The 15,017-nt window shown below is 35.5% G+C and overlaps 1 protein-coding gene and 1 pseudogene across 1 annotated transcript; both read left to right on the top strand.

Annotated features, from left to right (window-relative positions):
• The first annotated feature begins 5,182 nt into the window (after positions 1-5,182).
• LOC102620290 (ABC transporter F family member 3-like) lies at positions 5,183-8,699 on the top strand (annotated as a pseudogene).
• Positions 8,700-9,872: 1,173 nt separating this feature from the next.
• Positions 9,873-10,560, top strand: LOC102620581 (uncharacterized). Its single transcript, XM_052439889.1, has 2 exons — positions 9,873-9,974; positions 10,339-10,560. Exons 1-2 carry the CDS (start codon positions 9,873-9,875, stop codon positions 10,558-10,560), a joined length of 324 nt encoding a protein of 107 aa, XP_052295849.1.
• The last annotated feature ends 4,457 nt before the right edge of the window (positions 10,561-15,017 follow it).

Genomic DNA, 15,017 nt, shown 5'->3' with positions numbered 1-15,017 from the left:
TTAAAAGAATATAAAACTTTCTTCCATTAAAATAAGATTCATATTCTTCAATATTTTCACTTCAATTTGAGAAGTAAACATTATCTCAAAGTTATAAAGTAAATATATCACGAATCTATAGAATTTTCCATATCTCGAACAAACATTTATAAAAATAATTATTTCTCTCAAAATCAAAATTTACCTTTGTATTATTGGCCCAAAAATGACATTATTAATACGTGACTCTCTTAATAATAAAAAAGTTGGAGTGCGTAGTATCCGAAAGGAATCGTGCGTGGGCGAAACAGGGAGTCAGGGACTAATGAAATGCAGTTATGCTAATGGGATTCATGACCAATGATGGATCAAAAATGCAGGCTGGCACAATTTTCTTACCAAAACAACTCACAATTTATCCTATTCTTCAATTATCATTGGTCTCTCGTATGTTTTCTTTATTGAATTTATTCTCAATTTTATTAGTTCGGTGAGTGAGTTGACATTTATATCCATTGTCAAAACTAGTCTATCATGATAATTGATAGCAAGAGATTGAACCTAAAAGACATGAAATTCAAAACTAGATGATAGTTACACTCTTTACCGAAGTTCGATCGGATTGATCCAAAGCCGAATCCACCCACCTCTAATTATCGTGCATACAGTACTAATTGTTGAAATGGCCAACCTTAACGTGGCTTGTAAAGTTTGAAAACTTGGGCTCCTCCAAGAGTTTTTCGAATATACTATCTTAACTTATAAGCCACGTGCGTGGGCCGCCCTAGCCCATAATGAAAGTCCCACGTAATTTTCTTTTGTAATAACCATGGTCTTTATTGCCCGCAAGCGCAGGAAGAGAATCATCAATAGTAAGATTGTTCAGTGGCGCACCTGGCACTAGAGGAGGAAGTTCCTGATCGGGTTAACTGAACCGAACTAAACTCAATTTATTTCGGGTTCCATTCGGTTCATGTTAACCTATGTAATCCGAATGGGTTGAAAATAGGTTTAATTTCAACCTGAACCGAAATTTTGGCTTAAAAAACAAAAAAACAAATCGCTCACTAGTCATCTCGTAGCTGTCACGCCCAACTCTCCTCTCCACTCAGAGCACCCATAAATCCCTAACCGCAAGACATCAACACCCACGGTGACGGCAGACGCAGCCCACAACCGTCTGCCCGTCCCCTCCAGACTCTAGCTGACACCTGACGCCCGACGCCCGCACCCACTTCATAGTTCACCCACGCCCGTAAAGTATAACACTCGCACGGCACACTGCACCGACGCTGACACTGTTAGTTTCTTCCCGCTGACGGGTTGAGCTTTAAAAAAAAAATCTCTCTCTCACGCTCACATCTCAGCGCTCAACAAATCGCAGTTCACAAAACCAATTTCCAAATCCCTAATCACAGCAGCACGACGACATATGGCAGCCCAACTCTAGCCGACGCCCAACGCCGCCATTCACCTCAGCACCACGCTCGCCCTCAGCACGCCCTCTACACGCTCGCAGCCCAAAGCCGTTCACCTCGTGCTCGCGGCTGACTCACTCCCACACGGCCACACTGCTGACGCTCACAGCCCGCAGCCATTCACCTGTGCCGTTCGCTTCCAAACTAGTTGTCGTCTCTTGACTCACTTCCATCTCTGCCTAGCTTCCAATCCATTCGATCCATCAACTCATCAACATCAAGGTCAGTAATTATTTGATCTTAAGCTCTCTTCCATGCTCTATAATTCTGCCAATTTCCAAATCTTTACGCTCTCAATCAACTATCAAAGCAATCAGTCAATCACCATTGAGTTGTAAATAATGCCATATTGTAAGTAGTTGTTAATAAATGCGAGTAACCCCAGGCGTGCCAATACAGTTCAATTGAAACCATTTTTTTACATTATTATTATTATTATTATTAGTAGTAGCAAATGAGTCAAAATTATGAATCAGCAAACCATTTTTTTTTACATTATTATTACTTCTAACCCAAATTAACCCAAATTTTTTGAATTGGACTGTTCCAACTCGAATTAACCCTAACCGAAATTTGAACTGAAATTACCAACCCAAACCAATCTAAAGTATGAATCCAAACCGAACTGAAGCGAATTAATTTGCGTTTTCAACATGATTGGGTTGTAACACAAATAGAAACCCAAACAACCTGAACCAAAATCCGATTTAGTCACCCCTACCTGGCACCGGCAGCAATCTCTTGTGATTTGTTGCCATTGTACTCAAATAAGTGATTCTAGGGATTGCAATTTTGTTGCTGTTATATTTCAATAAATATTTCTAAGGATTGAAAGTCTTCTTCCTAGAGACAAACAGAGAGTTAAATTTATTACACCAAAAAGGTTTAGGTTAAGCTATTTTTATAGTTGGTGGTGTCATTTTCTTTTTCCAGTTTTAGTTGATTCGAGTTTGAAGAACAAACTAATTATGGCAAAAAGGAAGCAGAGGAGCAAACCGAAGCGTGGACCGAGCTCATGCAGGTGAATAACATGTTATTTTTTTATAACAGAAGCTGCTAGTGTAAGTTTTAGCTTTGATAATATTGGCACACAAGTTAAATTTTAATCTTTTTCTTTTCCTTTTAATTTTTTGGGCTATCTTTAATAATGATCACATGTGGCATGTTACCTTTACAGGCTAATGAAATTAATTATTTATGTAAATAGATTCATGAGCAAGTAATGGATTAAATCATTTATATTTCTTCCGGTTGTGAAATTCATTGTATTGGCCTATTGGGTGGTTTGTGTTGACTGTTGAGATGATATATCTATTGTTTTTTTAGCTATTTAAATTTGGAAAATGAGATTCGGCCACCCTCGTTACAGAGGGAAGCCTAAAACGACATGCTTATGTGCCGTTTTGAAGTTTTAGATTTGAGAATTAAAAACAAATTTTACCATTCAAAAATAATGAAAGCTAATCAAAACAAATTAAAAAATCTAAATTCTTATCCCTCCCCTCACTCATCCCCTCTCTCTCTCACCCGCTCTGTCCCGCTCGGCTCTCACTCTCACCCACGAAGCTCGTTCCCCTCTCACTCACCCACAAGCTCACTGTTAATATTTTGCTCAGATCTCAGCTAACTCATCATCGAAACCCCAACCATTGACGCTAGGCTTAGGAGGATCCTGTGTCGTGGGTCTGTTTCTTCTCTGATCTTGCCCCTTTTTGTTCAATCTATTTATGCCCTTGATTGATTTAGTCTCTTTGTTTTGTTGTGTTTCTTGTTCTGGCAAAATCTATCGTAGCTGTTGCTTTTATTATTTTATAATTTTTTTTGGGTGGTTTTGTGTAGTCTTATGAACATTCTTTTTGGCATAAATGCATCTGGGTTACTAAGTTTGATTTTTAATTAGACTTGATCCGTAATTCTATGCGTTTTTTGAATTTTTTTTCGTGAAATTAAGTTAATTTAGTTTAGTATTATTAGATTATTGTCACCTAAAATTAGTATATTTAATCAGTTAAAGAAATTCTTTTGACACGGCCTTACGAAACCTTGTATGTGATATTTGGTTTTTTTTTTGTATTTATATTTTAAAATTACTAGAAATAAGTTATTTGAAGAGTGATACGTTGTGAAATGTTAAAGCTTATGGTTTCGTTGTAATTATCTTTTTGCTTATATATGTTTACGTCTGTTGGCACTCATTTTTTTCTTTTTGTGTATTTGAAGTTTGCATATATGGTGTGTATTAAGATTTTCAAGTTGTTCTTCAAACATATTCTGGGTAGTTTGATATATCACACGTTTCTGTGAATTCTTTAGTTGAGGCAATTGTTTTTGGTCTTAGCTGCATTGTTAAGTTCTTTACCATATAGAATTCCCTAATTTTCTTCTGCTAATCCAGTAATTGCAGCTTCATTCTAAGGTTCTTTATTTTCTATAAAGCATATATTGCTTCATTAACCCTCCTCTAAAATTAAACCAAACGTGACTTGTATTTGATTTTTATCCTTGAAAAATAGAATCCATCCTTTTCTAATATGTATTTGATTCATTTCAATCTTACAGATCATTTTAAATTGTTGTTGTTGTATGAATCCAACTCGAATTAACCCTAACCCAAATTACCAACCCAAACCAATCCGAAGTATGAATCCAAACCGAACTGAAGCGAATTAATTTGCGTTTTCAACACAATTGGGTTGTAACGCAATCGAAACCCGAACAACCTGAACTGAAATCCGATTTAGTCACCCCTATCTGGCACTGGCAACAATCTCTTGTGATTTGCTGCCATTGTTGTTGTTGTTGTTGTTGTTGTATGAATCCAACTCGAATTAACCCTAACCGAAATTACTAACCCAAACCAATCCGAAGTATGAATCCAAACCGAACTGAAGCGAATTAATTTGCGTTTTCAACACAATTGGGTTGTAACGCAAACCGAAACCCGAACAACCTGAGCCGAAATCCGATTTAGTCACCCCTATCTGGCACCGGCAACAATCTCTTGTGATATGTTGCCATTGTACTCAAATAAGTAATTCTAGGGATTGCAATTTTGTTGCTGTTATATTGAAATAAATATTTTTAGGGATTGAAAGTCTTCTTCCTAGAGACAAACAGAGAGTTAAATTTATTACACCAAAAAGGTTTAAGTTAAGCTATTTTTATAGTTGGTGGTGTCATTTTCTTTTTCCAGTTTTAGTTGATTCGAGTTTGAAGAACAAACTAATTATGGCAAAAAGGAAGCAAAGGAGCAAACCGAAGTGTGGACCGAGCTCATGCAGGTGAATAACATGTTATTTTTTTGTAACAAAAGCTGCTAGTGTAAGTTTTAGCTTTGATAATATTGGCACACAAGTTAAATTTTAATCTTTTTCTTTTCCTTTTAATTTTTTGGGCTATCTTTAATAATGATCACATGTGGCATGTTACCTTTACAGGCTAATAAAATTAACTATTTATGTAAATAGATTCATGAGCAAGTAATGGATAAAATCATCTATATTTCTTTCAGTTGTGAAATTTATTGTATTGACCTATTGGGTGGTTTGTGTCGACTGTTGAGCTGATATATCTTTTTTTTTTAGCTATTTAAATTTGGAAACTAATATTCGGCCACCCTCGTTACAGAGGGAAGCCAAAAACGACATGCTTATGTGCCGTTTTGAAGTTTTAGATTTGAGAATTAAAAACAAATTTTACCATTCAAAAATAATGAAAGCTAATCAAAACAAATTAAAAAATCTAAATTCTTATCCCTCCCCTCACTCATCCCCTCTCTCTCTCACCCGCTCTGTCCCTCTCGTGCTCTTTTTATAGAGCCTGATTTGTTGCTGCTTGATGAACCTACGGTGTGTTATTTTTGTGCTCTCTATGGAATGAATTGTTGCAGTTGAATTTGCTTTATATATAAAGTATTTTTGTGGCAGAATCACCTTGATCTTCATGCTGTCCTATGGCTGGAATCTTATCTAGTGAAATGGCCAAAAACATTCATAGTTGTTTCTCATGCTAGAGAGTTTTTAAACACGGTAACTCTTTTGAGCTATTTTTCTTCTCTGTTAGGGATAAAATATACTCGAGTAATATATTTATTCTGATAGTTCTTGTCAATTCATTATTATTTTCAGGTGGTCACAGATATTCTTCATCTACATGGTCAAAAACTGACTGCATACAAAGGGAATTATGATACATTTGAGAGGACCCGGGAGGAACAGATTAAAAACCAAGTGAAAGCATTTGAGTCTAATGAACGATCAAGAGCACATATGCAGGTCTTCTTAGCTGCACTTCATCCAAAAAGCATTGAAAGCAATTTACTTTTTATTTCTATTGTCCACCTTGTTTCACAGATTATATTGACTTGTATCTAACATGCAAATGCTTTTCCTTGATTATGCAGTCCTTTATTGATAAGTTCCGATATAATGCAAAGAGGGCATCCCTTGTTCAGTCAAGAATCAAGGTTTTCTCTTTAACTTATATGTCTTTGACTTCAATGTTGATCTCAACTTGATTCCTAGTCCAGCTATGTTGCTGAATAATTTGCCTTTTGGTTCCCTTGGACTTTGTCAGGCATTAGAGCAGATGGGTCATGTAGATGAAGTTGTAAATGATCCTGAGTAAGTACTGCTCTCCTGTTGACAATAACGTTTTCCAGAATTTCTAAAGTTTAGACTTTGCATATTTTTGCTTCAAATTTCCTCTTTTAGATTTACTCTTATACCAATGATTTTTTGTTTTTACAATGCAGCTAAAAATTTGAGTTCCCAACTCCGGACGATAGACCTGGGCCCCCTATAATAAGTTTCAGGTTATATTTTGCAGCTAATCTGGGGGAATGTTGAACAAATGTTTTTAAGCTGTGCTTTTGTGTTTTTTGAGTATCAAAGGCATTATTGGTTTGCAATTAATTTTTCCACTTCTGCTAGTAGTACAAGTTCCTTGCTGTGTGGCTGTAATTATTTTCAACTAGCAGTATATGTCTATGCATTACCAAATTTTCTTTAAATTCAGAATGCTAATTTATCCCCTGTTAAAATTACATTTGGATCTTGAATTTTATCCCAAGCTTGTTGGAATCTAATAATCTTCTTGAATGTGATTGCAGCGATGCATCATTTGGTTACCCTGGTGGGCCTATATTATTTAAGAATTTGAATTTTGGGATTGATTTGGACAGCCGGATAGCAAGTAGGCATGCCTGTCCCTCTTTTTGCTTTTGATTATACATTAGTTAATTACATCATGTATCTTTCATGCTTTACATTAATGAATTTGTATACACAAGGTCATTATTCTATAAATGGAATACATGGTGCTATCTTTGTGTATTACTTGTATGCTGATGGCAGTTTTTATCTGGGTGTTTGTATTGTTTTGCAGTGGTTGGGCCAAATGGGATCGGCAAATCAACTATACTCAAACTTATTGCTGGTGAGCTACAACCAAGCTCTGGAACAGTTTTCCGTTCAGCTAAGGTATCTTATTCTTGTTTTCTAGAAGTTTCATATAGTAATTGCAATTTTAACTCAGATTCTTGTCTATCATGCATCTAAAATAAGTTTCACTGGCCAATTGTATTTCTGTCATGACCTTCATTCCCTGTGCAGTAGGATTTATCAGATTCTCTTTTATACATTACTTATTGTTCCACTTAATATCTTTGTAAAAGTTTTATTTTATTCTTGGAATAATTGGTCTGGGTCTTGTATACTTTGATATAATGGATTGTCATTTCTGTCTCAACAGGTTCGCATAGCTGTGTTCAGTCAGCACCATGTTGATGGGCTAGACCTATCTTCAAATCCCCTCTTGTACATGATGCGCTGCTTCCCTGTAAGCTATTGTACTCTCCTCTTCCTTTTCGCATTACATTTATGCATCTATGGATACATGCGTGCACCTTGTGGAAAACAATCTGTAGTGTCAAGTTCATATGGCAGTCATAATTTGTTGTTATCCTGGATCTCAGAATACCATTGTTCAAAGAATATCATGTAATCAAATCCCTTATTTGAAGTTTTCTTCCTGCAGGGGGTGCCTGAGCAGAAGCTTCGAGCTCACTTGGGTTCTTTTGGTGTAACTGGAAATCTTGCTCTTCAACCGATGTACACTTTGTCTGGTATGCTTCCTTTTTTATCTTCTTATGTCATTGATACATTACATTGGTTATTTAATGATCTTGTAGAACTGCAGTTTGACTTTTGTCTGAATTGACTTTTTGCATTGTTTATTGGATTGAAGGCTTGCCACAAGTAGCATGCAAGCCATGTTATAGTCATGACTAAAATGCAAGCTATATGTTATTGTCATGACTAACACACAAGCCATATGTTGTGTGTGGTGTCACCTGCGCACCACCAGTCTTCACAATGATAAGGTTTTAGTTTTTTATGTACAGGTTCTCATGTGTCTTTGTATTTACGATTTCTATATTAGGTGGCCAGAAAAGCAGAGTTGCTTTTGCAAAGATTACATTCAAAAAGCCACACATAATATTGCTTGATGAGCCATCTAATCACCTTGCAAGTTGCAATCTTCTCTTTGCATCTCTTTTGTCTTTTAGTAATGTCCAACATGCTCTAGAAAGTCGGGATGCTAAGATATGATTTGAGATTTTGCTGGGGTAAGGAGGTGGAATTTATGTTGGAAATAGAGTTTGGATATATGTATATATTTTGAAACAGAGTTTTGATGCTATTTTAACTCTATTATCCACTATTGCAATGGTGAAAATTTTCAGCTATTTTGATTGACATACTGATGTTTCAAAATGTAGGATTTGGATGCAGTGGAGGCACTAATTCAAGGCCTTGTTTTGTTCCAAGGAGGGATTCTCATGGTATTTTGCTTGTTCTCTTCATGATTATAGTTCACGAAACTTAATCAATGATATAAATATAATTCATTAAGCTTATTGAACTATATCATGTTTTATCAAACATTTTGTTGTAAAATGCGCCTGTTTCTACCGCGCAGGTTAGTCACGACGAACATCTGATATCTGGAAGTGTAGAGGAGCTATGGGTTGTATCAGAAGGCAAGGCGACACCATTCCATGGGACGTTCCACGATTACAAGAAGATGCTTCAGTCTCGTTAAATACTATAGAGGTTTATTGCGGGAAATCAGAGGGATTTTGACACTTACAATTACAGAACAGTTGAGTTTTTCTCAGTTATACTGAATGGGATATACAAGTCTATTTATGCTATTAAAAAAAAAATGTTTTTTCGAGAATGAGGCTTGCGGGGGAGCTTTTCTGCTCACTCTTGCCACTGTACTTTTTATTTATTTATTTATTTATTAATATCAAATAGAAACTATTATTATACAATTAATTAAAACATAATTCAGTCTAATATATTTGTTGGAGCTTAGAGATATGCTCTCACAAGGGAAGTCTCGAACAGGAGGTGTTTCTTTTATTTTATTTTATTTGAAAGTTGAAACAGAGGTGTTTATTAATTCAGCTAAAAAGTAATTTTCTTTTGCAAGTATATCTAATTTTCTCTTTTTTATGAATTTAACAATAAATATTAAATTGAATGAAAAGGAATCACTGTAGCATTAATGGTAAAACTTCTAAATAAATAAATAAAACAAATTTGAGTATGACTAGGGATGGTAATTGTACCCGCAAACCCGCCCAAATGCCCCCGTCAAAACCCGTCCGTTGCGGGTAATTTTACCCGTTGCGGGCGGGTTTAGTATTATAAATTAAAACCCGCACATGGATGCGGGTGGGTTTGGTATTAACTTTATATCCGGTGGATACCCGCATGGATATCCACCAAACCCATAATATTTTTTTTAAATATTTTTAATTTAATTTTAATCTAAAAATGTATAAAGAAAATAATGTCATTAATTAAATTACCAAATAGCCAAAGGCTCAAAGTTGTGTATGTGTGTATGTGGCCTATATCCTATTTTAAAGTCATAATTTAAAGAAAACTAAAGGCATTTTTCTTCAAATTAGTATTTGAAAATATTAATCTTAATTATTATTATAGGCATTGTGTTGGATGGGTGCTTATGGTGGTGAATGAAATGAATATCTTCTCTTGGATCTTGTTTTAAATGATAATATGAAATGTAATTATTATTTTTAGATACTAGTTTGTGTTTTTTAAATGGATTTGTGTAATTTATACTTAAATTTGAGAATTTGTGTTGAATTGATGTGGAAATTTTAATTTTTCATTTACATTATTTAAATATAAAATTGAGTATGTTATATGGAATTTGAGGTTATTATTATAAATTTATATATTAAACATTTGTGATTTTAAATACGAAAACCCGCAAAAAATCCGTCAGATACCATTGCGGGTTTGGTAATTGTTAAAATCCGCTGCGAGTTGCGGGTGGGTTTGGTAATTTAAATTTTGTGCGGGTTTGGGTGTGGTAATGGCAAACCCGCTGCGGGTGGTGCCCATTACCATCCCTAAGTATGACTGTGCTCTGTGCATCCGTGGAATCGGTCAGTGCCGTGGGAAGGAATCGAACCTGGTCATCGGTTACAATTAAAATATGCGACTCATCATAAGTAAATATCACATTAATTAAGATTATAATGAATTAAGATTGTAATGAGTGTGAGTCAGGCTTAAATTATACATAGAGTATTTATATGATTTATGATTGGACAATGGATGAGGGAGAGTTACCTAAAATCTATATATATATATATAAATAATGAAATCACAAATCTCAGGGTCTAATACTCTAATTCCAAGTCTCTGACAATTGGGTCCGTTCTTGTTTTATCCGCAATTCCAAACAATTCATCCAAACCCCAAATAAAAAAGCAAATACCCAATTTTCATTTTCATATCTCACAAAATTCTAAAATCTAATTCGTAATGGAAGATAACAAATTAACAACCCCAGTAACAGCATAATATCGCGAGACAGCTTGGGCAACGTGGCAAGCTGGGTGAGCGCCACTGTAGTCTCCGCCTTCTTCGCGTCCCTCGAACGATGCTCTTGCGTCAATCTCACTACAACCGATCCCGACGACGACGAGGAGGATGAGGCGAAGGATCGCCCTCTTACGCTCACCAGCAACTCCCACGCTCCCGACGACATCGTTTGATCCATCGCCTGCCCTTCCTTTGGTATCTGAATTGTTATATTAATCAATTCCTTTTACCTCTTTTCTTTTCTTACAACAACAAAAAAACGCTGCGTTTTATATGTCGTTTAGGGCTTTCATGTGGATAATCAAATCTCAGTTAATGTGTAATAACGGTGTTGAAATTGTTGGAGCTGGTTCGTTTGGCTGTGTTTCGTTTTCAATTCGATTTTGTGAATGCTGAACAAATATTTGCTGTATTTTGTGAGGATATTTTTGGGTTTTCTAATTTCCAGCACAATTTGAAGATATGCAAGTCCTTATCCTCTCTGAAGTTGTCTTGGTATGAACGAAACTAAGTTTTTTCTTATTTGATTATTGTTCTTGCTGCAAGATCCTTGGTCAATATTAATATTTTTGATTGTTTGTTTTTACAAGGATATCACTGGAATGTGTTTTTTTTTTGCGCCCCCCCACCACCCCCAACGTTTTTGCTATTGAATTCCATGATAAATCTTTATCTGGGGGAATTCAACTTTGCCATCTCTTATTGGCTGGCTCAATAACCAATTTGCTGCTGCAAATAACTTTATTGCTCTGGCTTATTAATAGAGTTTTCTGTAGATATATACTTGCAGTGCATAAGACTATGTATACCACCAGAAATTGGCATATTCATCTGCTTAATCTAATTGATCAAAATTGCTAGGAATGAATCTCCATAGTTTTGACGCTTGTTTTCAGAGTAGAGTTTTGCTAGACTGAAACTAGAAACAATGCTACTTTTTATGGAGATGTAGTTTCAGGGACATGGCAAAAAGTTTCTAGTTCATTTTCATGCCTGCAGCTAGAGGATCGCTCTGGCATCGCACACAGCTGACTGTTGGCTGGGCCTCTATGGATCATTATCACTGAGATTAGGGCTGATTTTAACCCACCTGGACATAGTAATGGTCAAGATGCTTTTTGAGTAGTGTATTTCATATCATTTTGAGTATTTGTTGCTTTTACTGGGCCTGGCGATGTTATCTTAACTCTATTTCTAATTTTCTATGCAAGTGATACCTCATCATTTGCTTAAGTGAAGAAGCCTTGCAATAATGCTAAAGCTGATTGTGCAGTAACCTCTTCTTTGGTGCTGTTTCCAATTTGTCCTAATGTCCATTCGGTATCATCTTTCTTTGAGTTGTTCTATTGCTTCCCCCCCCAAAACAAAAAAAAATAAAGAACTCTCAATTTAGCATTATCAGTATCTCCAACACAAGCTCTTTGGCATGAATAAACCTTTTGTGCAGCCGACAAGTGCATATCTTCTGTTAGTTTTATCACCATATGAGGTGTTTTTAAAATCTCTAGGTTATGAATATGGTTGGCAAGTAGGAACTACTCTATTTGTTTTATCACCATATGAAGTGTTGTAAAAATCTCTAGGTTATGACTATGCATAACAAGTAGGAACAACTGAATAAATTCTAAGCTTGTGACTCTTGGGCTAAGACAATGGATATCTCAACCTAGGCTGGCCCTTGAGAACTCTTGATTTATATAGGCGTGCTTGTCAGTTGTCTCACATTCTTTTTCCAGAATATTTATTGAGGAAACATAGATAATGAAGCACCACCTAGTAGAGTGATCCTGCTTTCTGTTTCCATCAAATATGAAGCTGGAAGCTTGCCCAAACAAAAAGTAAAAAGATTCAGGAGATAAAAAATTTTAGAACCAAAAAAAAAAAAAAAAAAAAGGAAGCCTGAATTTGCATTGCATTTTTAAAACTTATATGGAAGGAGGACTAGCTTAACCCCTCCCCCTTCCTAACACATGCACAACTCCCCATTCTCACATACTCTTACCTCTCTCGCTTTCTCCCCTTATAATACATACGTCACTATCCCTATGTTTTATGAGCGCAAGAGCTTCATGTTTTTTGAGTTAACTAAACTAATGCCCAAGTATAAGAGCAAAAGTAGCATAGATGATTAATCTCCATCCTTCCTCCAACAAAGTAACATGAACACACAACGACGGATTATGTAGAACCTCGCTTTCTTTTCCTTCAAAACTCTACTCTTGGGTGCTGAAACTTTGGCTTGCTTTGGCTGGGATTGGGAAGTAGACATTCTCGATGACCTTATGGCTCTCTGGTATGTTCCTTCTTCTGCTTCACAATCAGTAACTTCTCAGATTATGAGTGTCTTCCCCTTGTGGAATATTTTGTAGGGGGCTGGTAGAGTTTGTTTCAGCTTTCTTTGATGTCAGTAAATAGATGGTCAAATATACCAGTAGGGGCCTTGATGCTTGGCCACGCTTTCCTAAGGCAGTCAACCAGGAAGCTGGTTTTCTGCTCTCAAAAGGCTGTCTTTTGCAGTTTTCTACATTGATTCAATACCCGGACTTCCTGGTTAATTGTCTTCTGACCGACCATATTAGTGCTCTGCTCCCACGATTTATTGCCGAAAAGACAAATGGACCACCTAGCCCCATAGAGACATATCAACAAAAGGTCAGATGCGGGTATCACTTACCTATAAATTTCTGAAAAATAATAATAATGATAATAATGATAATGGTTACTGTCTTACTGAACCACACCCCCATCTACACACAATAGAACCTCAGCTGACCCTGAGATGTGAATGTGGCTGGTTTGGTCGTATATCAAGTCCCTTCATAATTTTTGGTATCTTTGCTTCTGATTTCGTATTTAACTCTCTTTTCAAATTTCAGCTGTTCAGATTATTTATTAGACATGTTTGAAAAGACCATAAGAAAGAAGCAACCAGTTTTGTTTTTTTTTTGGTGTTCTCTTCAATTTCTCAAGTAAGAGAGAGAGGAGATGTATCGAATGAGTAAGGAACTGCCCCCACCCAGCAACCCAAGTTTTGGGCTCCCGACTCAGGCTTTCCAATTGTTGGGTTGCGTGTTTCCATTGACCATCTGTATTCCTCATGTCCATAGATTGCATTTTGCCATGAATAAACTCAAGATTCCTCTAAACTCATGCCCCTGCGTATTGAATTCAGTCTACTAGGGTTCAGAACTCTCCTTTCCCATGATGAATTATATAGAACAACGGAAAGGACTAAAAGTATGTATGCCCTTCCTTTGGCCTTTATGGAAGTTTGTTAGTCCTAGCCCTGGCCAGCAGCCCTGAGAACCCCACGCTCGGTGTGTGTGTGTGTGTGTGTGTGTGTGTATGAGTTGGTTTTCTTTTTCTTTTCTTTTTTTTTTTTTAAATTTTATATTAGTTGCTTTTGCTCCGGTGATGACTTTGATCAGAAGCCCATATCGTTCCAATTTCCGAATCTTTTTATATATTTTATGTGTGGAAGTGGAACCGAAGAGATTCTGAGGAGCTTTCTTCACCTTATATTTCCCTCTTCGTTTTTTCTTTCTTTCGTTCTCCATTTCTCTTTTTTTTTTTCTTTTTTTTCTTTTTTTTCTTTTTGTGTTTTTTTTGGGGGGGGGGGGGTTGGGATTTTATGAGCTGTTTTCCTATTACTGCTGAATGCCCGTTCAATACTATGATGAATTGGTGATAATACATTTGTTACCTCCTTATATAATGATGTAAGGTATACAATTGTTCGATGAAAATTCAATGACTGTAAAAATATAAAATAACAGAATTTTTTTTTTACAACGGTTAGATTTTTATCGAATGGTTACAGGAGAATTATGTATCTTACATAATAATATAAGATAATAAGTTCATGATGATAGAGTCGCAGACAAACACGAAGAAATTGACAGAAAATGATAATAGTTAATTTTTTAATTTTTTAAATTTTATGGGTTGATAATAATTTTATACAATTAATTTCTTCATATTACATTAATTTTTATGGACAAATTTATACACACTAATTTATACAAGATAATTGTGACTTTATCAAAAATTCATTAATACAACCTTAATTTTTGGCAACATACAACAGGTAGGAGGTATTCTTCTTCTTGTTTGAACTCAGCCAAATATTAAAAGAATGCAATCCGCGATATTGGTATGTGCAGGAACTGGTTCTAGTTGGGCTTGGCCAGCCTATCTTACATTCGCAATACCACTTATGTGTTATTTTTCAGTCCTAAAATTTTTGCGCGATTGTTTTTTGAAATTAATGATTTAAAAGCAAAAAATCCCCTAGGAGGAATTCATGTTCATGGAAGAAAATTGGCTAACGCCTCGTGTGACTCATAAATTAACGGTTCAACTTTTATAATAAATGACGAATTAGAGTTTTTATAACTTTATATAAGTTTATTTAAAGTTAATTTTATAAAAAAAAATTTTTTTTAAGTAAATACACTAAATTTTAACATTATTTGTTAATAAGCATACATATTATTAAAATCTTACGGCTATTTTTATCATGTGATTTTCTGGTAGTGTATATTGGTATATGACTTATTTTTGTCATGTGATTTTCTGTTAACAAACATTAGTATATTTTAAGTCGAATTTTTACGATTGAAATAAGTTA

This window comes from Citrus sinensis, chromosome 4, assembly GCF_022201045.2.
Source record: "Citrus sinensis cultivar Valencia sweet orange chromosome 4, DVS_A1.0, whole genome shotgun sequence".
Taxonomy (NCBI): domain Eukaryota; kingdom Viridiplantae; phylum Streptophyta; class Magnoliopsida; order Sapindales; family Rutaceae; genus Citrus; species Citrus sinensis.
This window is presented reverse-complemented; position numbering and strand designations above follow the sequence as displayed.